This window comes from Sciurus vulgaris (genome assembly GCF_902686455.1).
Source record: "Sciurus vulgaris genome assembly, chromosome: 2".
In the NCBI taxonomy this organism is placed as follows: domain Eukaryota; kingdom Metazoa; phylum Chordata; class Mammalia; order Rodentia; family Sciuridae; genus Sciurus; species Sciurus vulgaris.
The window spans coordinates 117,813,484-117,841,081 of NC_136462.1; the positions used below are offsets into that span (position 1 = coordinate 117,813,484).

Genomic DNA, 27,598 nt, shown 5'->3' on the forward strand with positions numbered 1-27,598 from the left:
GGGGGGAGGGAGTTGAAGACTGGAGTTGAGCCTGAGGATATAGACACAAGCCGATGATAAAGGTGGTGACATGACATCAAATCTAATGTGTGTTAAAATTCAGGTTTGAACTTGTTTTCCAGACAGAGATGAGCCATATAGGTGTTTTAAATGGAGAATAATAACTAGGCCAGTGGAGAGAAAAGTCAGAAGTATCTAAAGTTCCAAACTTGGGTGCCTGATGGATGGGATGCTTTTAGCCACACTGGGAATATGTGTGGAGGTGTTTGCTACTAATGAAAATATAGGATTGGATATCATAGAGTCCTGGCTCTTCCTTACATGGGGTGTGTGGCCTGAGGACATTCAGACTCTCAGAAGCCTCCATCTGGATGTGAGACTTGATTGTGGTCCTTGCTGATCTAAAATCTTTCTGGGAGACACCACTTCTCTGTTAATGACAGTGACATCCCAGAAGACTGTATTCTCCCCTAACAAGGTCTATCCCCTCCCCAGTCTTTGGGACTTTTAGCTTTATATAAGTGGTGATGTGTAGGTGAAGTATATCTGTATATTTAAGAATTGTAATTACTCACTGGATTTTTCTCTTTGATGTTGTTTATGGAGCAAACCAAGCCTTGGGAGAGTTCTGCCAGGAGACTTCTACACCTGCTTCTAGGGTCTTCCCTACATCTGTAAAGGATTGTATTTTGAGAAATTCAGAGGAAAGCAATTTAGTGTTTTTCTTTTCTATATTGTGCAAAGGGGGGAATCGGCAATACAAAAAAATAGGGCAAACGAGTCTGCCTTAATTCCACCCCATTGGGTCTGACGCCCAGAGGAAATCTTTGCTCAGATTCTTTTTTGGTGGGGATGGGTACTAGGGATTGAACCTGGGCTGCTTTACCACTAGCCACATCCCCAGTCCTTTTAATTTTTTTTATATTGAGACAGGATCTCACTAAATTGCTGAGGCTGTCCTTGAACTTGCAATCCTCCTGTCTCAGCCTCCCTAGTCACTGGGATTACAGGCATGTGCCACTGTGCCTGGCTCAAATTTCATTTTTATTGGTTCCAAAAGGTATCCTGGACATACATTTACTGCATACAATTTTCTTCTTTTCTGTTTTTTGTTTTTTTTAACATAATGGGAGCACACTTAGTGTCCTCGGCTTAGTGTCTGCTGTGTCTTGTTTCTTTTCCCCTGTGTTTTGGAGACCTTTTTATGTCAATGTATGCACATCTGCCTCATCCTTTTGAACAGTGCTCTGGTATCAGGTCCATAATTTACAGCCACAACTCAGGTCATAGCACAGTTTACTTTTCCATAGCCGGGACTGGTCCCTGACCCTGAGTCTGCTGCAGGAAACAGATGCTGAGACACTTCATGATGGGCATGATCTGTTCAGGGTTTGTGCTCAGTTCACTCAGAATGCTTCTCCTTCCTTCTACTGTCCCTTCTCTTGACCTGGCCTCCCAGATGAGGGTGAAGGGAGCAAGCTGTGTGCTTTGTCTCACTGGCCACCTTCACCATCCACCCTTGCTGCTGTGGCTGCTGATACCTCTGGCCTCCAGTCCCCAAGGGCCACATGCCCTGTGCTCTCACCAGAACCATCAAGACCTTCAGAGTGGCCTACTCACTCTCCACTGGGCCCCTCCACCACAATGCCCTCCTCACACATCCTGACCTGAGCCGCGTTGAGTTCAGGCTTCCCACAATCATGCAGCTCCCTCTGTCCTCAGGCCCCTCAGCATGCCGGGTGCTTCCCTTGTTCCACACCTCGGGCCACAGGCTCCCGGCCTGCTCTCTGGTTACGGCCTCTCAGTTCCTCCTTCTTCTGCCTGCTGCTTAAATCTTAATTGCCTTTGGTTTGGAAGGATAATTCCAAGGTCATAACGCCTCCTTCTTAGCGGGTCATATGAACTATAGTTCTGCTCTAGGTGCCTAGACTTTAACTTTGGATTGACAAAACCCAGTTTTTCAAATTTAAAAAAACCTTTGATCTCCTGGTGAGGACCTTCAGGTCTTCCCTTTCCTGGCACTGTAATCCTCAATGTCATTTTACAAGAATTGGAGGAGAGAGAAGGGATTACTGAGAGAAATGCACTGGCTGGTTCTTTACACCATTGTCCTGCTAGGGTTTCAGAGAAAGTCCTGCCAGTTCCCCAGGCTGCAGTGAGGATCCCCAAACACACATCTCTGTATCTCTACAGGCACTGAGAAGAATAACTCCTAGGTGTAATTACCACTATTCAGTCTGGGTTTTTTCAGTGTCTATAAAAAACATTTTTAAGGTTTGACTTAATGAGGCCCCAAGCAACTTAGTGAGACACTGTTTCAAAATAAAAAATGCCAGGTGTGGTGGTGCATGCCTATAATGCCAGCAGCTTAGGAGGCTGAGGCAGAAGGATTGAGTGTTCAAAGCCAGGCTCATCGAAAGTGAGATGCTAAGCAACTCAGTGAGACCCTGTCTCTAAGTAAAATACAAAATAGGGCTGGGGTTGTGGTTCAGTGGTTGAGTGCCCCTGAGTTCAGTACCCGGTACCCCACCCCCAAACAAAAGGGCTGGGGATGTGGCTCAGTGGTTAAGTTCTTCTGGGTTCAATGCCCGGTACACCAACCCCCACAAAAAAAGAATACATTTGTTCATATTAATGGACTTTGACCGATGGTAGTCATTGTAAATCGCACCTCCCTCTCCCTCTCCTAGCTTGCACTGCAGAGCGGAAGCATCTGCTTTGTCTCCTCTATGGCAGGAGAAGGGGAGGGTGCACATGCACATTTTGAGCCTGGTATAGACACAACCTTCAGATCAGTGCCCCCCACACCCCCAGCATGTGTAACTGGGAGTTCATAACACTTAGTTTCATATTTCTTCAGGTCTGTCTTTGGTGCTGAGACTGGGCAAGGAAATTTGGCCCCAAAGATTGGCTTCATGAGAGTTTAGTTTTGATACATCACAACAGTGCAATGTGAAAATGTGGCATAAAGGACCTTTAAAATCATATAGACATTATCCCTCATAGTAAGAGTTGATGGGATCTTCAGTGTTCTTAACAGAATCTTGTGCACAGACGTACATCCACCCCTGATGTAGTCAGCTATCTCCAGTAATAAACAGGCCTCTGCCCCTCCAGCCTCCTTCCCATCTTCTCTGTGCGAGAACTTCTTCCTTCTAGCAGCTTCACTCAGATGCCTGGATACAAAGAATGCACCCGTGTCACTGCTGGAAAACCTAGACCTTCCAAGGCGAAGCAGTGCTAGGAGAACTTCCGCACCAGCAGGCAGCTGAGCTCCTCCCCAGCTCCGTGCCTGAGTCCCGGCTCCTCTCCTGTGGCTCCTGCAGGCCAGTGGGCCAGGGGTTGCTGCTGTGTGGGATGCTGTGGCCCATGTGTGGTTCATGTTAGCACAGCTGGGAGAGGCCGAGCCTCTCACAGGGACTTGAGCTCTGAGGGGAGACAGAATGGAAATAAACATGGAAAGTTTAACCACTACAGACAGCCCAGCTTCTGGAAGGCAGGGTTCTCGCTCTCCCATTCCATTCTGTATTGGAAACTAAGAAAAGAGGTGGGAAGCTATCCCCTAGCCATAGGCTGCTGACAGCCCTGCCTGGGTGGCTTTCCAGCTCTGACAGGCAAGCACGAAACACCCTTGACCTCTTAATTCTTTGCTCCTTTTGAAAAGAAAGGCTAAGTCCCAGTCCCTGCTGGGTCCCTCTTTGTAGTCTGAGGACCTGTTTCTTCTCTAGGTGTTTGTTACCAGGAATGCTCTCACCTAATCGATGACACCAATTCCTGCATAGAGGAGGTTGCCTTGTCCTCACAAGGCTACAGTAGTTTGTCTTTAATAAAATACAGTATTTCATGTAACAGAAATTAAATGTAAAAGTGGGTAGGGGGATTGTCCTCCTTTGGCAATAGTGGTTGGAACCAATCATCCCTTATTTCAGTTTTTCCACACTGATTATCGAGCGCTTATTTTGTGCTGGTCATTGTAGTGGTTTTGGATTGAAAGACAAATAAGATGTGGCCCCTTCCAGGAAGGACCCTGCAGTCTAGTAAGCTAAGGCAGGTATGTAAACAGATATACCTTATAAAAGATGACTATGCTATGACAGTTAAGTGGCGTTTGATAGAAGGAGAAAGAACATCCATTCTGTGGACCGGAGGGTCAAGGTAGAGTTTAGATCAGGAAAAATGTCATTGAGAACATATGCTTCAGCAAAGTCTTAGGGTACAGGTAGGAGGTTGTTTCAGGCACTGGTGCTGGGGATGATAGCCGGGGAGGCAGAAACCACGAGGACAGAGCCTGGAGGATAAACTGGGAGAGCCTGTGGGGAACCTGCAAGGGGAGTAGTAGTCCACGCAGTAACCTGGTGGACTCGAGGGGCAGTGGGAGCCATGTCCTGCAGGCCATGGTGACTGAGCAGAGGAGTATGAACCTCCCATGGAGAGAAGAGGTGAAGGGAAGATCAGCCGACTTTGGGGGACAGTGGCACTTGGGCATGAGACTGAGGGGCGACTCTTACAGTGTGGTCCTCAGACCAAGAGCATCAGCAGCCTAGAAAGGCACACTCGCAGATCCACCTCAGGCCCTCTTGGACCAGAATCCAACTCTTGGCAGGTAGGCTAACAGCCCTTCTTAACAAGCCATCGGGAGATTCTGGTGCTTGTTCAAGTTTAAGAATTCCTGGGAGCACTAGAGCAGGAGCAGTGTTGTGGGGAAAGATGGTGGGTCCAGGCCTGAATGTGTTGGGTTGGCGGTGTCTGTGGGGATTTCTAGTGGCGCTATCGTGGTGCTGTGCCAGGACCCCAGCATTGGCAGCCCTGGGAGCTTGTTACAGAGGCAGATTCAGATCCCACTCCAGATCTGCTGAAACACAGGCTGTATTTTGACAAGAGCCCCTGGCAATCCCTGTGCAGCTCACAGGCTCTGGCCTAGAGGTTCTTTGGGCATATGAGGTTGATGCTCAGGGGAGGGGTTCAGGCAGGAAATAGAAATGTGGGAGTTGTCACAGGGATGGTTGGAGGTGGCACATTTCCAGGGTAAGTGAGTTGGGAGAGGGAGACTGAAATCATCACACTGCTCAGCATTAACGTCACACAATTGCATGTGGTACAGAGTGGGCCCCTGGGTGTCAGCCAGCCTGTTGTAAGGAAGTGCCATTCACGGCATTGCCTCAAGAGACAAGGACTTTCCCAGACACCCACAGAGACAGGGACCTGGCGTGAAACCCTTCCTACCCACCACTGCTGACTAGTGTCTCTTGAGTCCTACTGGGGGCAGGGGTTACACTCATGTTGTCAAGACCGGAAATGTGAACAAGTGGAAAATCTAGACCATAACTGGTGCTCAACAGATGCCCATGGAAGTTGCTCCCTGAAGGTTTTCTAAATGGTGTGGAAACAAACAATAGAAAACAAATGATAGACTGCTTTCAGATCCAAACAATATATTCCTAATCGGTAACCTCAATTTGATCTTTACAACATCCTTGTAAGTAGATAAGATGGGAATTACTCATGCTCTCATCTTTAAAAAGTAACAGCTTTATTGAGATTTAATTTGCATACATTTTGCCACTTTAGATGATTCACAAGTTTTATGTGCAAAAGTTAAGCAGCTATCACTGCTCTCTCATTACAGAACATTTCCATCTCCCTACTGTTCCCACATTTCCATCTCCCCATTTCCATCAACCACTGTTGGTCTCAGTGGTTTTGCCCATTATGGACATTTTATACAAAGGGATTCATACAATATGTCTGGCTTCTTTCACTTAGATGTTTTTGGAGTTCATCTATGTGGCAGGATATATCTGTGCTTCAACCCTTTTGTGACTGAATAATGATCCATTCTGGATAGATCACATTTTGTTTATCTGTACCTCAGTCACTAGGCATTTGGGTTGTTTCTACCTTTTGGCTATTATGAATATTGCTGCTATAGGTATTCATGTGCAAAGCATGTGTAAAGGTGTATTTTCCTTTCTCTTGGGTATATACCTAGGATTGAAACTGCTGGGGTGTATAGTAACAGGAACTTTTTTGAGGAACTTCCAGATAGTTTTTCAAAGTGGCTACATCAGTTTATATTCCACCAGGAATGTATGAGAGTTTCAGTTTATCTTCCCCAACTCCCATTATTATCTGTCTTTTTAATTATGGCCTTCCTAGAGAATGTGAAATGGTCATGAGGCTCATTTTATAGGTAGAAAGACTGCAGATGCATTATTTGCCAAAGTTTGTAGAGCTAGTAACTGGCCAGACTACAACTTTTTTTTTTAAGCAAATACTTGTATGGTGCATAATCTTTGGGAGGCATTAAGACTTCTGATCTTATTAAATCATTTAATCTTTATGACTACCCATTAGGAGGGTACCACCAATTTCATATTTTAGAACATTTCAGATTAAGGATGCTCAACCAGTAAAATCTGTGCAAATATCCCAGGTCCAAAAAACACTGAAATCTGAAATACTTCTGGTCCTAAGCATTTCAGACAGGGAACGCTTTCCAGTCTTACCAACTTAATTTATAAGTGAGTACAGGGTGAGTCCTGGGCTTGGAGTGGGACAGGGGGCCTGTAGGGTGCAATATTTAAAGCAACTGACCTCACTCTCAGGTTCTGGGCAATAGTTGCCTGACCTTGAGACCATCTCCCAAAATGGTGCGTCCTGGGTGTTTCACCAGAAGCATTCTGGTCCTGGCCCTGTTAGAAGAGGCTGAGACACACACAAATTGAGTAACTTAACCAAAGTTTCCAAACTAGCAAGCTGCAGTTGGGATTCAAACCCAGGAATCCTGGCTTCCAGGGTCTGTGTCAGAAACCACTTCATTCTTCTGACTTCCTCATCTCTGATCCCAAACTCTATTTTTTCTATTTCCTTCTCGAGACTTAACTTTTAGAAATTAGCCACTATTTTGACAAGTGGAGAACCCAAAGTTCCACAGCTGGGTTCTGGGAGATCAAGCAGAATGAATCAACTTAACAGCCATCCTGGGCACCTACCATATGTGCCCTGGAGGAGTTAACTGGCCACACAGGTCCTCTTGGCCACATCTGTGCTTATTGTCACAACTCTGTATAAATCTGCCTCATTCTATGGAGGCCCCCTGCAAGTGACCAGATGGACTCTGTCCTGGTGGGGAAGAGGCCACTCTGAACCACCAGGATTATTCACTGTGACATCATAAGGAAAACAAGCATTCTCGTGGCCAACTAGGAACAAATCTGTCACTCATCCAAGTGTTCTGAGTCAAGGACTCAGAAAGTCAAGGATTCCTTCATCACACACTAATTGGTTGCTTATTGCTTTTAGTGGTCATTGCTTTTGAACTATCATCCTTTCAATGATGGTGCTGTTTTGGTAGAATTTGAATGGTTCTTGGAATTAACCAGAGCCCCCCACAAGGCAGTGTGAACACAAAAGTAGACATTTGTGATTGTGTATGTTACCCCACAGAGGTGATGGGCAGCCCTGGGCAAGACACTTACACAAGTCGTCAGCCAACAGCAGGTTCTTCCTCGGCTCCCCAAGGGTAAGACCAAGTCAGGCGTGGTTCATCGGTGCCCTCCAGGAGGGCAAGAACTGGGCAGCATTTTCCCAGGGAACAGATCTCTAAATATGCCTCAAACCCAGAGGTTTTTTGTTTTAATGTCATTGCTATCAATCTTCACTAAAAATGATAGGTTTTTCCTGCTGAATTTTGACCTTTTTGTTTAGAATTTCAGCTTAGTGACTTTGCTCCTCAAAGATGTGGTCTGTGGACCAGCAGCCTGGGCATCTCCTAGGAGCTTGTTGGAAATGTAGACTACATGCTACTCCCCAGACCTCCTAAACCAGAATCTGCAGCTTAACAAATCCCACGTGATCCTGGGCATGGTCAAGTTTAAGATGCAATACTGCATGTGTCTTCATTTCTTCATTGGCTTTGGCTATGATCACCAAGTGCCTCCTTTGAGGCTGGGATTTTGAGTAGGCTTTCAGATGTTAAAAACATCATGCATAAAATCCCTTCTTTTGCCATTGCATGATGTCATTCATTTTACCTGGCCTGCCACAAGAATGAAAAAGGCAAATTACATCCAAGTTTTATATATATATATATAAATATAGACTAACTTCTTAATTGCCCCCATCATTAACAGAGTCCCAAGTGCTGCCAAAATTAATTGAGAAATGCCTAAAGGCAAAATAAACACTGCCTCATGGTTTAATTCAAAACCATATCAGCTAAGAATGAAGGTACAATTAGTGATAAAGATGTTAATAATTAGTTGTGCTCTGTTAAATTTTATATTCAGTGGTTATGTAGAGTGAAGAAAGAATTTCCGCAGGAGGGCAGAAATCAATGTTTCACCTTGATTGCTATTTTAATGTGCTTATTTTAATGGGGCCATCCTGTAGAAACCCTTGGGCACATTTCCAATTTTACATAAATGTAAAATTAATTATTATGGAAGCATATAATTTTAGAGTTGGAGCAACCTTGGCGGTCATTTAATTCAGTTCAGTTATTTTACAAATGAGTAAGAGTCAGATGACTTAAGTCCTTCCACAGAGTACTGGAACAGTGACTGTTACGCTTTTTCAGATTCCCCAAGATAGATGTGCTTCCTGATGTCTTAGAATCCCCAAAGTACTGCTGTATTGCCCCAGTGACCCTTGTCCCACCCTGCATCATGGTCTAGTTGCTTTCAGTTATAAGGTTGGGGTCTTGGGAACTTTGACTCATTTTTGTATTTCTTCAAGATTTCTAGCTTTGTATTTTGCAAATAGTAGTTGCATAATAAATTGAAATGCATGTAGTGCTGGAGCTAGTCTGTTTTTGTTTTGTTTTGTGTTTGTTTTTGTTTTTGTTTTTTCTCCAGGATTGGCACCCAGGGCCTTGTGCATACAGAACATGGATTCTATCAACTATTGAGCTGCAAACCCAGCTCTGGAACTTGTTTTTATCTGCTCCTTAGAGCAGATTTTGTCTTCATACCAGTGACTTGAAATTGGCTATGGTGGTAGTATTTGACCATGGAAATTTACAAATGCTTCAAGGCCTTGTGCTCCCTGGACATGCAGTTGTTAAACATTTATGAGCATGCCACTCTTTCCATGATTTTCATTAAGTGTCACGAAGCAATAAGACCTTTATGAAAATATTTACAAAATTGTAAGATCTATGCCAACATGAGGATGACCATTTACCTGTTGCTTAGTATGGGCTGCTTCAAGAACGATGGCGTAGTCAGTTGCTCGACCCACTCCGATCATTGCAGGAAAAAAGTGAACAGACAGTTACAATGACTGTAATTGCAATGACATCTTTGTTTTTCCAAAAAACTTCACTGGCTCCCTATAACCTACAAAAATGCACAAACTTCCTAACATAAGATGCACACACTGACGACAGCTTATCGTTCCAGACTCATCCCCAACCACTGACATCATCTGCTGTTCACCCACCTGAGTCCCACCTCCACTGTACTCCGCAGCCTCCTTGACATTCCCTTCTCGGATCCCCCACTCTTCCTCCCAGTTCCACCACAGGCTCTCTCCCAAGCTTTTGTTCCTACCTGGTCCCTTCTACCATGAACTTCTGAGTAAACATGAAAATTCAGGTGTCTCTGTTTATCTCTTCTCTTGTATGTCTGTCTTTAGGAACAGGAACCGAGGTCCCATTGGTCCTGGAAAGTATGGCTATGGTAAGGCCCCGTACATCTTACCACTGCAGACTGACACTACACACACAACGCCACAGAGGCTTCGGAGACAGAGGCCTTCACCTCGGCATTCCAGGTCCCAAGGGACATCTGCTCCTAGGCATGGCTACAGCCCACCAGCCTACCAACTCACCCATCATGCACCTCTGTACCAAAGTGACAGTGGTCCTCGCACTGGACTGCAGACCTCAGAAGACTCCATATACCAGCTGCCTTTGACCCATGACCAAGGCTTCCCTGCAGCTTCAAGTCTCTTCCACAGCCCAGAAACAAGCAACAACCATGGTATGGGGGCCCAGGGAGCCTCTCAGAGCTTCTCTCAGCCTCTGCGATCTACAGCAATCTCGTGCATCGGGGCCTATCGGCAGTACAAGCTCTGCAATACCGACGTGAGTACACACCCCTGGTGCTGGGCCTGGAACCCGCTGCTCCTCTTCCCTTCCAGTCAGTTGGCACTGGGCACATGGAGGACAGCAAAGGCATGAAGTTTTAGACCATGTTAAGAGATCTTTTTATACACCACTTTCCCTCTTTCCTCTTTATATAATCTCCCTATGTTCTTCACTTTTTTGTAAAGTTATTGCTTTAGAAATTTATGCATAGCTTATAGAATCATGTATTGATAAATCACTTACTAGTGATGTCAGAGCTATTGCTATGTAACAAGTATCAACCCCCAGATTCTTGGTGGCTTATATCAACAATATTTCTTTCTTTGTTCATGAGTCTGTGGGTCAAGTGCAATTTGGTTGAATTAGGGCAACCAGCAGTGGTGCCAAGGAAGTGTGTATTTGGGGAGGTGCAACCCAGTAAGTTTCTTGTAGACTCCCTGCTACTCCAGACATATAAACTTTAGGTATTTTATCATGGAGGTGTCTCATAGAGAGGTCATAAGAGTCTCCTTATCTTAGGGGAGGAGCTGGGACATTTGGGGTGACAGATGGCATTTAAAGCCTTCTGGGCTGCAGTTATTTACTAACTGAATAGGAGTATTTCAATATTTGAAGAATCTATATAGCTGTACTGTTTTATCAAGGCTGAATACATGCTTTGGACATTTAATAAATATTTATTGATTCCATCTTCATGCATTAATAATACCTACTTTTATTAAAAATTCATAAGAAGCCAGGATCTGTGCTTAGCACTTTTCTATTTACCCCATTTCATTCCATCCTTAACCTTATGAGTTTGCTTCTCTTTCCATTTTATAGTTGGAAAGAGGTTAAATAACATGTAGAAGATTCCACAGCTAGTGAATGGGAGAGCTAATTATCTATGTAAACTATGTAAGGTGAGCAAATGTGTTGTTTTTAATATCATTTTAAAGGTCATGTATAAAAGAGAAAGGAATGAGAGAGTGTTAAGAGGTTAAATTTCTGAGTTGCTATATTTTTCATTAATAATTTAATCTGCCTTAATACTCTGTTACTGGGTAACAGGCCAGCTGTTATATATTAGCTTCAATTTCCTCATTAAAAATATATTTCCTGCTATAGAGTCCATAGAAATGACTTAATTTGTGATCTTAATAATTCCTCTGAATGCCTGTATTGCTTTTAGTTTGTTCTTCCACTGACAGACTTCAGAAATTATTAATTTTTATAAAGCAGTAACTTTTCTAAAGCCATCACTAATCAGTCAACCAAACATCTTAATTGAACATCTTATAACAGACTAGGTACCATGGGAGATAAAAAAAAAGTCATATTCTCTACTTCATAGTTATTATAAGGATCAAGTGAGGTGATGTAAAAGAGGGCGTTGTAAATCAAAAAGTTAGGAATTTCTTGCATACATGACCCGACATGGTCCTTGTTCTTGAATTTCCATTGTTGTTCTGTTAAAATTAAATGAATTTTGTAAAGCAGAACACATTTTCCCATTGACTAGTACATTTCTTAATTTTGAAAACCAAGTAAACCATAAAGAGAAAGAAAAAGAGACAGAACATTTGGCCTAACGTGTCTGACATCTGCTCAGCACTTCTTTCGCTTAACTCGCATTTTTAAAGCAGGCTCTTTTTGCCAGGCCCATCCTGCCAACAGCAGGGCTGTTCTCCCTATGTACAGCCAGGCGTCCCTGGGTGTTGGGGTAGCTGCATCGCTGAGGAGACTGGATTTCAAGAAATTTCAGAAACTTGTGAGTTTGTGATGTCCTCTGGTGTTTCCAAAGTTGGCAAAACAAAGAAGTTCATGTTGACACAGGACCATGTAGGCTTAATTCCTTCTTCTCACTGACATTTTTCACAGTGTACCACACTGCCCCAGGTGCACATCCATTTTACCCTTTTTGAGAGATGTCATTCCTCACAAGTCCCATGATTACATATTTTTTATAACACCATGACTTCTTGTGATGTTCTGTGAGTACTTTAAAATGCTATCAGGGGTCCCCAAGACCTCCCTGGATTTGACAATTCCCAAGGAGGACTCACAAGATTCATCATGTGGTCTTACTCAGGACTGTGGCTTATCACAGTGAAAAGATACACAGCCAAATCAGCCAAGAAAAAGGCACATGGACTCAAGCCCTGAGGAAAGCAGGCACAAGTTCCCAAGAGTACTCTGCCAGTGAGGATGAGCACAGTCCTGCAACAATGTGAAGTGGTCACCAGGAACACTCATTCTCTGTACCCAAAGTTTTTAATGGGGGCTGGTCACATGGTTGCTCTCTGTTTGGTATATTACAAAATTCCAGACTCCCAAAAGGAAAGCAGATGTTCAGTATAAACTAGGTTGTTTATATAGTTCAGGCACAGTGGGCCGCTCTTACCCTTCAGAGAGTGATGGAAGACTTCCTGAAATCCAAGTTCCTAGCCATGGACCAACCTTGCCAACAGGCCTTTCCAAGGAGAGCAGCCTCAGACTTCATGTGTTAAGACCTCCCCAGATGGACCATGTGCTCTAGCATCTTAGCATCACTGACCTTGTGTGAAATGTCCATATCCTCCCAAGTGTCCAACATGAAGAGATGACATGAATCCCCAAATCCTCAAAGAAGAAAAAAGTGTAAAATAATGTGAAAAATCTTACTAACCTCACAGGAAATGTGGGTTATTATTTATGTCCACTCCAAAGATTAAAAACAAAACTGCATGTACTTAGATATCACTCCTAGTTATTGTCTGGGAGAAGAAGAAGATTGAGTTGTAGTCCAGGACAGGTTGGAAATACTCCACTAGTTTCAGAATACCATCCCTTTAACAGTATATCCCACTCCAATTTTGATGGAACACCGCCTTTCTAACACTCCCAACAGCAGAGGGCCCAGTTCTGAGATGCATGGGAATAAACATGAGGAGTGGTCTGAGTAGGGGTCAATGCTGTGCAGAGTGTCTCATCACTGGTCACGGCCCCTGCCTCAGCCTCCTGATGGTCCAGAGGAGAAGAGAGGTCCGCATGTAGCTACCTGTTGGTTACCACGCTTGTGCTGGAGCACTTCACATGGAGCACAGAGCAGGGATCATGAACTGAGGAGGACTCCACTATAGAGGGAAGAGTTGAGCTAGGCTTCCAGGATGGCCAGAGAAGAGGAATGAGCATCTGACAGCTTAGTCCAAGACAGGAAGGCAGAATGGTGTCATGATCTCAGAGCAGCCATGTCTTCTGGGTCCCTCCCACCTCCTTTCCATTGTAAAGAATCACACAATTAATGCAGAATTTATTCTTTAATATCTCAAAATGCAGAAATTCTCATGAGCCTGGCTTCACCATTGTACATGAGACAGATGAATGAGAAACGTCTTTACATGCAGTGAGAAATCAGAAAGTGATTCTAACTAACTGGTTTCCTTAGATGTTAGACCTACAAGGCAATGTGCCATAGTGCCCGTGCACTTAGGTTTGGGAGTGATGCTGGGCTGGATGCAAATCCCAGCTTCCACACTGGTGAGCCAAGTCTCCTTGGCAATCACTTAACCTTCCAAGGTCCCTTGTAAAATGTAGATCATGATAATCCCTACCCCTTAGAGTTGATGTGAGGTTCAGATGTGGTTGGATATTTAAGTCTTGGCAAGGTGCTGACACAGACTTAGTAAATAAAATAGACCTGGATAGGTGACCGTGACTTCCCTACCTCTGTAGACAGGAATAGAGTAAAACGCCTCCATGTCTGAGCATGGTCCAAGTTCTAATTGGTAATGCATGAAACTCGTGGACGAAATAGCCAGACTTTCTACCAGTTCCCCTTTGTCCTCTGCATTAACTGTGATTCAAAGTCCTTTCCCTTTGCCTGATGATATGATGAACCTGCTGAGAAACCCAGTATTTCCACTGCGATGCAGCTTCAATGTAATCATTCCTGGGGCAGAGTTCTAAAATGATGAGAAAGAAACTAATATGACCAACTTCATGCCAGTGAATTCTTTACACCCTCCAAAGCCTGTGTTTAATAGTAAGCCCAACCTTATCATGATGGCATCTGGGAATTTTAAGCATTCTAGCATGTCTTTAAGATTATTTGATTCATATTAGACAACATCTATGAAATACTGCCAATTCAATGATAAATATTAGTACTAATGACTTCTGAATGGAGATTTTAAAATTAAGATTTTTAAAAATTTTATTTTTTACAGACTGCACTTTGATTCATTGTACACAAATGGGGTACATCATTTTGTTTCTATGGTTGTGCATGATGTAGTTCATACCATTCCTGTAATCCTACATGTACATAGGGTAATGATGTCTGTCTCATTTCACCATTTTTCATACCCCCATTTCCCTCTACATAATCTAAAGTTCCTCCATTCTTCTCTCACCCTCCCACCTCCCCACCCCCACTATATATCATCATCCACTTATCAGGGAAAACATTCAGCCTTTGGTTTTTTTGGGATTGGCTTATTTTACTTAGCATGATATTCTCCAATTCCATCCATTTATCTGCAAATGCCATAATATTATTCTTCTTTGTGGTGGAATAATATTTTTAAACCTACATTGTGTATGAGGAAGTTAAGGTATAGGTCCTGGTATAGACAAACCACCCTGTGGTCTTTTAGAGTGCTATCAGTCTAACTAGTGCAGCTTTCTCCCTCCTTCCGCCTGCACACAGTGGAGGCAAGAGTCAGTCTGATTCCAAGTCCATTAACACCCACTATTGTGAGTTCACAGAATGGACCACCATTGATACTAATTGAGTGGGGTTAGGCTGTCAGGGTCGGGGATACTGAGATTAGCAGTTGGGAGTCCAGTGCAATAGGAGGGATTCATCAGTGGTAATAATAGCAAAGATCACACATGCCACCTAAGAACTTTTTTTTTTTTCTTTTGAGTTGGTAATGAAACGGAGGGCCTCCTGCATTCTAAGCAGGTGCTCTTCCACTGAGCTGCACACTCCCAGCCCCTCCTTAGGTGCTCAAATTCCCCAGATGATGGGAATTAGCGAGACTTGGAAGGAATCAGTGAGGGTATCCTGGGGAAGAGAAGATTACCTTTGGGTGAAGAGAGAGTTATTTTAGGAAGAAGAGGTGAATCCAAAAGGAAGCCCTTTGCTTTCCTATAAGGGCTAAAAAGCAAGAAGTGGGTGTTCGGGGACCTTTCAGTGCAATCAGGTGCTTTTCCAGGGAGCAACAGCTTCACCTGCAGGTATGTCTCTAGCAGTGAAGAAACATCACAGAAAGGTAGTTTTGACTTATCTGCAGGCCTGCACCTTCCCAGCTATGGCAAAAGCTAGGAAGTATTAAAGGAATCCAGTAAATGGTTCAGTGTCTTTCTTGTGGAAGCACATTGAATCCCCAGACTTGAGAGTTAGTTTTTGTAGCAGTGCAACAGGGGACGGGGAAACCAAATTTCAATCCCTCAGATGCCTGAGGGATGCAGTTTTTAAAAAATCCTTTTCTATGAACTGATTCTGGAGTCTGCATTAGTGTTTGCTAAATATATTAACCCACCAAGACACTTTGTGTCCTTTGTGCTGGCAGCCTGGGTGTCTGTCCCCACCTGCTTTTAGTGCCCTGGCTTCAGTGGAGATCAGGCTGCTTCCCTGGAGAGCAGGCTGACATCCTGATGCCTTCTGGAGGTGGGCTGTGGCCAATCACCTGGTGCGAGGCAGAGACAAGATTATGAGTTTTTAGGGGGCTTTGTTGCCAGAGGAGGTGTGATCCTGAGTTTAGACAGAGTGCACTTAGTGTTACAAGGGGGAACCCCTGGGGCTAAAAGAAGCTTTTAGCAAACACAGGTGTGGTGAGTTCTGATATCACTGACTCTCCAGCATATTTCCCTGGGGTGGGACAGACTTCTGACAATGGGTTTATCCAAGTGGAGTTGTTTCTGCTTCAAAGTAAGTGAAATGAAGGGAAGACGTTGGGCAGATCTCAAATGCAGCTGAGCATGCTCCCTGCAGGCAGATTCTAATCCTACCCCATGTCTGATCTGATATTGATTGAAAGAGGAGCTGACAAACAACTTCCTGACTGCAATTTGAAGGAGAAACTTAGAAAACAGGGCCAGGTGAGAATTCAGTGCAATTCTGTAAGGTGTAAAGCTTGCCAGGAACCTCGGAGCCAGTTACTGGCTGGACAGTCCGTCTGACTCAGGGCTCCACATTCACATCTCTTCTTATGAGCTTATCACCAGAGTCCCTAGCTGGGGATGTGTGTTAATGCCAGTGCCTTGGCAACTCCACTTTCTGCCTTCTTGAAGCCCTTCTTGAACCCACTGAAAGTTCTGTGAATCATGCCTATATATGAGCTGTTTACAATTGTCACTTCTCATGATTATTAAAAACTTGTACAAGTAGTAAGGAATATCACAGTGGTAGAGACAGATATATCCTAGTCCCTCTCCCAAAATGTGCTCACAGTCATTTGGAGAATTTCTAGTTTTTATGATCATTCTCTTCATAATTCTAAAGGATATACTAATATCAACTTCACATCTCCCCCATCACCTCCTCACTCTGCTAACCATATTTTAATTTTTAGTTATGCATTTGGCTACATATAGAATGTTAATAATCTTATGATCTTGATTTACCAGTATTAGGAAGGGTCAGTTAACATTTTGCTTTGCAAGATTAGACATTTATTTTTCCACGTTTTTACCGATTTTTTAAAACCGAGACCTGTGAGATTCCTGCAAGAGGCTGTTTCGACAGATTCTGCTCTGCTTCCTCATTAGTCACAACACTGTAGTACAGTCACAACACTGTATTCTTTGAATGAAACATCGTACCCTGCCCTGGCAGATGGCAGAGGAGAAGGAAGTAATTTTTATTGATAGGATACCTCAAATAGCCACAAGGAAATTTATTCTTTAGGACAGTAAGAGTTTTGAGTATTTAGTAAATGTATTCTGCCATATACTGCTTACTTAGCAGGGAAAAGGCATTCTTTTTTAGGCCTTCTTTTAGACATAGAGGTATGTAAACAATTTAAATAAAGTGGCAGAAATAAATAAGCATCTTGGGATAGGTCTGTGTTTATATGCATATGTGTCCAGAGTACTTAAAACTGTAGGATTCTCTGGATAAATGGATAAACTTAGTCATTTTAACATCCTTTGAGACTTTGACCTGTGTATTGAATGGAAGGGAAACACCTTTCTCTAGGGGAACATTATGAACTTCTCCTGTGTGGGGAAAAAAATAGAAGTTTGAGAACTAAGAAAAACTTGGATTTTTTTTTTTTTTTTTTTTTAAATCCAAAGGCTTGATCTGACTCTTTGGACAAATCATTTCACTGATTGGAGAATTGTGGGAGTGCTGGGAGGTGGCAAAAAAGCACACCTTTTTTTCAGGTCGGATTTGTCCTGTGTAACTTGAGAAAGAAGATGGTAAATATTTGGAGATCGTGCTGTGTAACTTGAAAGAAATGTTGGTGCCTGGTTATCTATAGCTGGAAAATACATCCCGTTTTCACGCTGCAGAAAAGAAAGGAAGGAAGAGAACGGTTGCTCAAAATACTGACCTTTCGGCCCCAAGGGCTTCTGGAACAGTTGCAGCCCTCTTCAGTGCCTTCAGACACGTGGGGGCGTTCCTGTGAGCATCGCCCTTCATGTATGCTAATTTAATCCTCACCAGAATCCCTGGTGATTGGGGTTTGGGGGATTATCATTCAGATGTAGTGATTTAGACTTTGAGAAGCTCAGTGTCTGACAAGATCACACAGCCACTTTCTCATGGCAGTGAGGGACATTTGCTAGATTTCTGTTTTTAGACTTTTCAGTGGTGATGTTAAATACATCATAGGTTGCTATGGTAGCTGATCTTTTGATTGAATCCAGAGCAACGCAAAGGATAAAAAAGAAAAATTGCATATCTGACCCCGCTGACTTCAAGGTCATGTTCCACCTTCATTGGGCATAGTGCTCTTCATCTCCTGGGGAAACGAACATAATTAATTACCCAAAGGTAAGTGTTTGATCACTGATGGTGGCCTCTTAAGCAATGAAGTTGGGAACACATAGTTGTCATCTCAGATTAACCAGGGTCACTAGAAATGTAGCCGGAGTTTCCATAATACTCTTGGTGACTCATAGCAACTCCAGGCAATTGTCTAGATGGAACTTTGGATAGGGCCTGTATTGCTTTATAAGGATTCAGCTCATTCTTTTAAAATACTCCTTTATTTCTCTCCCATTAAGAGTCCAGTGGAAACATCCATCCCTCTTTGGGGTGGGAGTCATTTGGAGGAAGATTATCTCCCAGAAGCATTTCTTGGCTAGCAGGCTCCCATCCCAGATGAGCCGGATCCCTTTCTATGTGGCTTTCCCCTCTGTCTCAGTTTTCTGGCCTGAAGATTATAAGAATCTGTGCCCTTGGAAAGGATCAGCTGTCTGCAGGAAACCTGTTGAAGCTGGCTCACAGTGTAATATAAAGTCAATTACCCACAAGGTGAAGGTGAATCGGCCAAGACATCAGGAAACAACCAATTTAAAATGTAACAAATGTAAAGTGCTCTGTAACCTGGAAGTTTTAACTTCAGAGAGTCTGTTAAAATGAGAGGAGATTATATGCTGATAATAGTAGGACAAGTACAAACAGATGTAATCTACAAAAGAAACATGAAACAGGATTTCCCAGGCCTGCTTGGTCTTAATCCTCACTCCACAGTGCCCACGCTTCTTACAACCAGGGCTAGTCACTTCACCAGGTCTTTGGGGCTGAATCTGACGTTGGCCCCTAGACCTGACCTGAAAATAGGCAGGAAGCAACTGAGGCTTTCTTGTCTGGAGGTCCATCACAAATTAATTTTCTTGTCCTCAGAGCCATGAGGGACACAGTAGCACTGTTATCAAGGCAGCACTATACTGTAAGTTTTAGACCCCATGCCTGGATCACATACTGATTTTATCCCTACTAGACCTGTTACCTTGGGAAGCTCATGTAGCAGCTCATTTAGCCTTGATTTCCTCATCTATAAAATATGAATAGTAGTTATTGTTAGGTTGAAATGAGCTAATCTACATAAGTTACATGGTAAAGTTCTGCATTTAATAAGTACTAAAAAGAAAATTTTACTCTTCCTCATCCTTACCATTGTAAATCATCGCTTGATTGTGTTCCTTAATTGTACCATAGTTCTGTCTCAGTAACCCATGGCCACCACTGGGCCTGGCGAGTCTTGGATTGCTCCTGCTGAGTCCCTCTCCTCCCCAGGAAGTAGTGCCCTGCCTCATGTGAGACCCTGCTTGGGGTCACATACAGTGTGCTAATCTACCAGGGCACCTTGTCGTCTCTAGTGCCAGCTGCCTGCTGGATACTGTACTGGACTTGGCTGACTCTGGCCACTGTGGGTGACTTTGCTGCCTCAGCACCTGACATTCCACTGTGGGTCTGATGCCACATTAAGTCCTCCTGTCTCAGGAGGTAACTGGGCCCTGCTCAGATATAAACAATTTGTTGAAGACCAGGGGACAGGGTATCCCGAATGACCCATCACAAGTAACTGGTTGCCTTGGCAGATGCACTTGGATGGCAGTAAGGAGCCCCAGGCCTTAGTGTGACATACCACAAGATGATAAATTACAAGTACATCAGGATTGGTTAAGGGCCAATGTATTTGGAAGATCTCAATACTGATACATTGTCATATTTATTGCATAAATACATATTTATTACAAACAATTTGACATACAAATAGACTAAAAATTATGAAAACTTCTCTAACCCCACCTCCCAGAGCTACTTTTAAACTGTCTACACACACATATACACATGTGCATATGGGGAATACACAAAATCAATTATTTTAACATTTTTCATTTAATAGATTATGGATTATTTTTCAAGTCATGAAATATATAATTATGTTGTCAAATGCTAAGCAATTCTAGATGATTCTGAAGGTTCACTGGTTTGTAGTCCGGCTTCTTGGAAGTATTTTGCTCATGGAGAGAAAGCTAGTAAACAGACCACTGAATGTCTTTGCAGTCTACAGCTTCTGATATTTGTAAGTGCCACCAGGTTAATTAAGGGTGGCTTCTGGCTAAAGCCTGGATGTGAAGCAGCTTAACTTTACATAGATGTAGTTATTTGAGAAATGGGACATTTAGCTCACTCGATCTTCTCTGTTTCTGTTGTGAAAGCCTGCAGGCCAGCAACTGGCCTCCCATATCTTGTTATGGTCAGGGTGAGCAGTCAGTCCTCTGGGCTCTGCCTCCTGTCACTCTGGGACCCTACGCAAGGCACGCCACTTCTCCAGGTCTCAGTGTCCTCATCCATAAGTAGTTGGGGAGATAGGGTGTGGGCGTGGCTTTTAATCGCTCCTGCACAACCTTGGTGCCAGGATGGCTGCACCAAAACCACCAGAGGCATTACCTCAGCCATATATTCCTGGGCCCTTTTATCACCCTCCAACTGGGATGGGGTTGAGAATTTGTATTTTTAACAAACCCCTTAGTAATTCTTTCTCTACGTCAGCTTCAGGTGTGGCTGCAGGGCCAGTGCCTTCTCCAAGCTGTCCCATGGATCACATCCTAGTTGAACTTAGCTGTGGCAAAAGGTTGGGGGAATCATCCTAACCCAAAGCTCTTTGTGGGAGGCCTACATGGGTAGAGCAAGGGCTGCCAGCAGGTGGGCTCCAAGCCCCTGGAGATGGGCTGTCTGGCCTGTCAGCGGCTCACAGGTTGTCAGAGCTCAGCCCACCCTGCCTGTCCACCCAGTCCTTGCCCATCATATGCTACTTTGCAAGGCTTCTTGCTCCATATGGTTTGACTCAAGCTGCAGCAGGGTTGTGACCACCCTGAGGTCAGTGACTGCAGCCTCCCTCTACTGTCCCCTACCAAGCAGGAGATGTTCACCCTCCCACCAGTCTCATTTCTCTCTCTGATCCTTCCTTTTCCAGGAAACCTGGTGTTTCTAATGCATACAGTAGATTTTTTTTTTTTTAACAAATCCTTGAGGAATTTGACCAATTGTATTAGCAGTTTGTTCTAGAGGTTTCCTATACATGGTGCTTTTTAATGTTTAGGAGGTCAACTTCCTTTCCCTTTCTTTCTGATAAAATGCATACCCCATATTTTTTTAAAGTGTGGCGGTGTATTAAGGAGGTAAATCATACTTGATCCATCCACAAACTGAATTAGAGATTCTTATTTTACTACTTTATTTTTCACATTTCTTTTATGTCAAGCTCTGCTCTATTTACCATTTATAATTTAGAAAGAAATAAGCCAGGAGGAGCTGCATGTTTTCTCTGAGTACTCTCAAGTGTCAGATTCACCTGGATAAACTTGATAACATACAGATTCCTGGATCTCATCCCAGACTTACTGATGGGGATCTTTGGGGGAGTGACCCAGGGGTCTGCATTTCCAGCAAGATCTCTGGATGATTCTTTTGCGTGATAAATTTCAGGTACTCCTGCTTCAGATGGTGGACAGAAGTTAGAAAAGATGGGGAGGACAATGAGAGAGAGCTGGTGGGCACTAGACTGCTTGGATTTGAATCCAGACTCTGCCTTTCATTGGCTATGTGACTCCTCTGTGCCTCAGTTTGCTCATCTGTGAAAAATCTATGAGGCTGTGATATTTGCCTCATTGGTGATTGTGAAGATTAAATGAACTAATATGTATGACATGTTTAAAGTAGAGCTGGCACGTGGTCTCTGGATGTGTTTGCTGTGGATATTAACCTGTGCAAGGAGAGGGGTGTGCACAAACAGGTGGAAATTGATGGCCTGTGAGGAAGGGGAGCAGACCCACCTGTGGGGAACAGAGGGTTTGAGTTAGTGGGTTTCAAATTACCATGTGCCAAAAACTTAATCCAAGGAGCTTTTTAAAGATTCGGTTTCCCTACAGAGGTTCTGACTTAGCTGACTTTGTGAGAAGCTTGGGGATCTGCATTTAATTATTTTATTTTTTTATTTTTATTTTTATTGTTTTGCTGTGCTGGGGGTAAAACCTAGAGCCATATGCATGCTAAGTGAGTGCTCTACCACTGAGCTACACCCCCAGTCCTAAAATTTTTTGATGCAAAGTGATCAGCAAAATTTCAGAAACCTGGTTTCAAGGTAGAAGACTGATATTTGAAGTTGAAAGGTATCCTTGGATTTGACTGGGGCTATGGAAAGTATGGACACTAACTGCATATGTTATATCTGCTTTATTAGGTATGTCCAGAAAGTAGTAGAAGTATCCGGGAGGTACAGTGTGCATCCTACAACAACAAGCCATTCATGGGCCGGTTTTATGAATGGGAACCATTTGCAGAAGGTAAGAACAGAGCCAGCCCTCCTTTAGAATTGTTTTTGTCTGTTCCCCAACCCTGTGGCTTTCTGGTTGATGATGGAGGCATGGTGGTGATCTTGGCTGGAATGTCAATGGAGGGGAAAGTGTGACCTCAGGGCAAAGGGTTCTGGAGGGGTCTTTACCAATGGTTGCATAGCTCAGATGACACCTGCGCCATCCTCAACAATGGGCCCTTGATGAAAACAAATACCCTGAGCACCTGGGACAGAACTGGGTTTGGAGGATCAGTTGGAACAGGTGGTTCACACACACTATGGCAGGGAGCAATGGTGGAGTTTTTTTTTCTTTGGTACCTGGCAAGGGCTGTTGTGGGGGGCTAAGAGCACATAGAGTTGTAGAGTTGACAGTTGTGTGGTTTTCACATGAGGGGGGCTTCCCATGCTCTTTCCAAAGATAAGGAGTAGAAGGCAGGCCTTGCCCTTGGGACCGAGATTGCTGCCCTTTCACAAAATAACAGATCTGAAGTTAGTAGTGCTTGTCAATATGGCTCTGCACACTGCAGTCATTTTTCTTTATTAAAACTCAGATGGTAACACAGCATTTGAACTGAAAAGTGTTGAATTCTGAGACATTTCTTATCATCACAGAGAAAATAAGCTCAGAAGTGGTATTGGGTTGAGCCAAGCTGCTAGGGCTTCTATACTGACAGCTTAGTTGGCTAAAGGGACCCAGCAGAAGGGCTTTGCTGGACAGTACTTCTCAGCCTTAACCCAAGGCAGTGGCCAGGCAGCTGGTGTTGGCCAAAACCCAGAGTACAGAGCCCTGCCAGCTGTGTCCAGGATCTGGAGAAAATGTTTTTGGAGAGGGCTTTATAGTGAGATGTGCTGATTGTTTTGCAGTATCAACGCCCAGGGAGTTCAGACTGTGGAAGGTAGTGCTTCAGTAGAAGTCCTTGGGGATGGAGAAGGGAGATCCACATCTGACTGCTCCAAAGTTGGGTGCAAAATTGTTATAGTCTGTGCATTTTCCTCAGAGGAGTCTGTATATTCTGTTAAATTCTCTGAGTGGCCCCTTGACCTCAATATTATTAAGAACAAGTTCAACTTAAAAATTTGGGACTATCAGATTCAAGTAGGAAAGACATACAGATGAGAACGAGGGCCAGCTGAGTGCAAACACAAGGGTAGGTGGGAGGTCAGAGGTGAGCAAGGGAGGGAACCCTCAAGGGGTAGTTTTGATTCTGTGCATAGAACTTGGTTGGGACCTTTTTCATTCTTAACAGTATTATGCTAGATTCAAGGTGATATCCCACTTGGGATCCCAGAATAGAGAAAGGGCATTGTTGGAAAGCTGACAAAATACACATTATGTTTGTGGTTTAAGTTGATAGTATTATAATAGTACTAATGTCTTAATTTTTTATATATGTACTATGATTTTATAAGATTAGAGGAAGCTGGGTGAAAGGGGTACAGGAGCTATCTGTAGTATCTTTGCAACTCTTCTATAAATTGGAAATGATTTCAAAATACTTTTTTATAAAGGCATTATATTCACAATAAGCTAGGTCTTACATGTGTTCTGGTAAAGACAAAGTCTAAGACTTAGTGCAGGTGAGGAGATGTTGGGTTAAGGAATATCTCCCTCAATTTTTCCTTCCTGGGGTCTTGGAATGTGACCTTTGAAAATATGGTCATCACAGGCATAACTCAGCTAGGGTGAGTTCTCACTGGAGTAGGGTGGGCTCTTATTGTAGAATGACGCGCTGTCATAAGGAGAGGAGGAAGGCCGCAGACATACAGGAGGACAACGAATGATGATGCAGGCAGAGATTTGTGTACAAGCCAGGGAACACCAAGGAGTGCCAGCAGCTGCCGGGTGCTAGGGAAAGGCCAGGCGAAGGCCTCACCCACAGCCTCCAGAGTGATGTGGCCCTGTCGACTCATGCTTCTGAACTTGCAGCCTCCAGAACTATGAGGACACATTTCTGTTGTTTCAGCCTCTTTGGTGATATTTTGTTGTGGCAATTCTAGAAAACTAAACAAAGAGGAAGGAGCTAGGTCATAGTTTGACTGAGGTATACCCATGTGAGTAACTCAGGAAGTAGGGTTGATCTGACCAGGAGTAGAAGAGCCTTGGAGAAGTGAGACACACATCCAAAGTGAGTGGCCACCTCATGGCTCTAGGTCTACCCAAAGCAGCAGTTGAGGCCCTGGTTGCTTATTAGAATAATGGAGGAACCTTCTAGAAATACTGATTCCTGAACTCTACCTCCAGAGACTGTGATTTAATTGGTCTGGGATGCAGCCTGAAAGTCAGGATTTTTTAAGGATCCCAGGTGATTCTAATGAGTAACTGGCATTGAAAGAATCTCTACTCCAAGAGGAGGCAGGGTCCCAAAGAGGTGACTAGACTGAGGAACAGAGTCACGGATATTTCATAAACCATAGATGCTATCCTCATGTTGGAACAATAATACTTGTCAGTGAACATTTGGAGAAGTGACCCACCCTGTCTTTTGTTTAAGCCACATCCTTGTTTAATGGCTGCTGTGGATAAGAGCTGCTTTCCTGTAACTACCTGGGGGAGAAGATGAATTTCCCCAGCACAGTACATAGCTCAGTAATACCCTGCTCAGGGCACAGTGACATACCATCATGTCCCAGGGGTTGAAGCTGCATTTCTGGACCTCCTCTGCATGGTTAGGGGTGGTCACAATCCAGCTGCTGTTCTCCAAGACCTCAACATCCTGTCAGACCTCAAGACCTGGGAGTCTTGAGTCTAATATTGGCAGCTCTGTGGCGGCAACAAAGAAAAACATCGTACTGTTTTCATGTGTTACAACTCTTCCCTGTGGAGGTCTGCTATTGTCTGGGTTAGGTGTGATTCTATTCTTTTTCCCACCTGATTTGTGCTGGGCTTTAAGGATGATACCTGAGAGGGTTTATTTATCGAACATGTATGTGATTTAGCTTTTTTTTTTTTTAATTTCCAACATAGGTAAAAGTAGAGAGGATCGTACAATAGTTTAATAATAAGCTCCTATATGCTCATCACTTAATCTCAACAGTTTTCAATTCATGACTAATCTTTATAATAACCCCACCCAGATATGGGAAACTATTTGAATTCATAGTATACAGCATTATTCATTCCTGATGATCAACTGGATCTCTTGATTATAGGTGTCAGAAACCTAAATGAAATACATGTAAACAAGAATGATATTTTGTTGTTCATGCTACTGGGAATTCCCAGAGTGGACTGGGATTCTGATTTGGCTGCAATCCAGGGAGTCAAAAGCATTAGGACCCTGCCTTTCTCATCTTCCACCATCTCTTGGTTCTGCCTACTTTTCTCTCAAACACAAAATCAGGCTCACATGGTTTTGAGCTTGCAATCACAGTGGGAGAGATTCTTTCTTACCTTGTGCTTTGGGTTGAATTGTATCAAATGTTATGTTGAAGTCCTAACCCCTGGTACCTATGGATGTGACTTTTTTTGGAAATAGATATAATTAACATGTCAAATAAGAATAGATCTCCCTGTAATAGAGTAGGCTGTACTCCATGAGAAGAGACCCAGAGGCACGCACCGAGAATAGCATGTGAACTCATATGGAGGAAGATGGCTTTGGTATTATGGAGGCACAGATGGTAGTGATGAAGCTTATGCCAAAGAATACCAAAGATTGCTCACAACCATTGGAAACCAAGAAGAGGCATGGAAAGTCTTCCCTCAGAGACTTCAGAAGGAGCATGACCCTGCCAACACCTTGATTTCAAATCCTGACCTCTAGAACTATGAGATAATAAATTTCTATCGCTGGCCAGCTTGTGAGATATGTAACTGCAGTGCTAGAAAAATCATGCCCAGGGACCATTTCCATCTCAGGAACACTATTGCCATCCCTGTACCCAAGTTCGAGGCACAGAGCTGACTCAGGTCATGTGATCAGCCTTGTCACAGGGGATCCACATACATAAAGTGAAGATGGGGAAGTGGAGTTTGAGGTAGACTGAAAAACAGATTCTATTAACAAAAATCAGTGTGTACTTCTTGGTCATAAGTCACTGAGATTTTTTAATGAGCTAATTAGAATTCCGGTGTATTACCAAGTAAAGAGAAATGCAGAATAGTCGTAGATTAATCACCCAGGTTCTACAATGCAGTTAGTAGGAAATTTAGCAATCTTTTTAAAATATTCACTGACATCCATATCTCTCACTTGCCTAGAAGGAGCCCATGGTCACTGGAGTTGCATTTACTTTGGCTTCATTTGAATAATTCTTTTTGCTGCTAAGATTGTTTTCTTCACGTAATTCTTCTTCCTCTTAAATGACTCCCAGGCTGACCAGCGGGAGGAAGACGGTGCTCATGTTTCTGTGGGGTGTACATGCCTTGCGGCTGGGTTTCCCATTGGGCTCTTGGTTTTGTTTGGATGTCTGCTGCCCCTCGCATGTGCCTACTTAGGGAAACAGCTGCGCTCATTCAGTCCAGTGCCACACAGAACGGTAAAAGCAGAGCTCAAGCTCTGAGAAGCACATTAATTCCACCAGATGTTTCTTCTTAGGCTTTGAATCGCATTTCCTGGATATGGCGACCTATCCTTAGAGAATGCCTCTAGGAATTTTTCTCATAGCCCTCGACCTAATGTTGTAAAGAGGATGGAAAGAGAACCAGGGAGCCCATGCATCCTTGTGAGGGCTTATTCCTGTCGTCCCAACTCTCTTTCACTCTCCAAACTGGCTTGGGCAATGAATTGTGTGGCCAACGTAGCTAGAATGAAACAGTTTAATAGGAAGATTCTCATTTACATGCTGGCATTGGAGAAAATTCTTCCCTTATTCATGGGGAATACATCCCAACACCACCAGTATATGCCTGAAACTGAGGATAGCACCAACCCCTATATATGCTGTTTTTTCCTATGATAAAGTTTACTTTATCAATTGATATAGTAAGAGATTAATAAAAATAATCAAGTAAAATAGTTATAGTAATAAACTCACTGTCATGAAAATTGTGTAAATATTGTCTGTCTCTCAACATATCATATTATCCTATAGGTCTTAGTAACCTCTACATTTAATTTTTTTTCTTTCTTTAAGTAGAGAACATTTACCTTTTCATAAAAAGAAGCACTTTAGGGCCTCTCTTCACCACATCCAAGTTGCCCACATCACTGCCCTTGCACTGTGGGACCATTATTTGAGATAAGGGTTCCGTGAACAGAGCACTGTGATAGTGCAGGGTGGTCGA

At 43.4% G+C, this 27,598-nt stretch overlaps 1 protein-coding gene across 3 annotated transcripts in view; it reads left to right on the forward strand.

Moving 5' to 3' along the window:
* Nucleotides 1-27,598, forward strand: part of THSD4 (thrombospondin type 1 domain containing 4) — a 590,989-nt gene that overhangs the window by 122,587 nt on the left and 440,804 nt on the right. For all 3 annotated transcript variants that reach the window (XM_079122620.1, XM_079122621.1, XM_079122622.1), the window contains 2 exons: nt 9,637-10,087; nt 22,258-22,360. In XM_079122620.1, the coding sequence (XP_078978746.1) occupies nt 9,637-10,087; nt 22,258-22,360 (554 nt within the window). The remainder of the gene's footprint in view (nt 1-9,636; nt 10,088-22,257; nt 22,361-27,598) is intronic.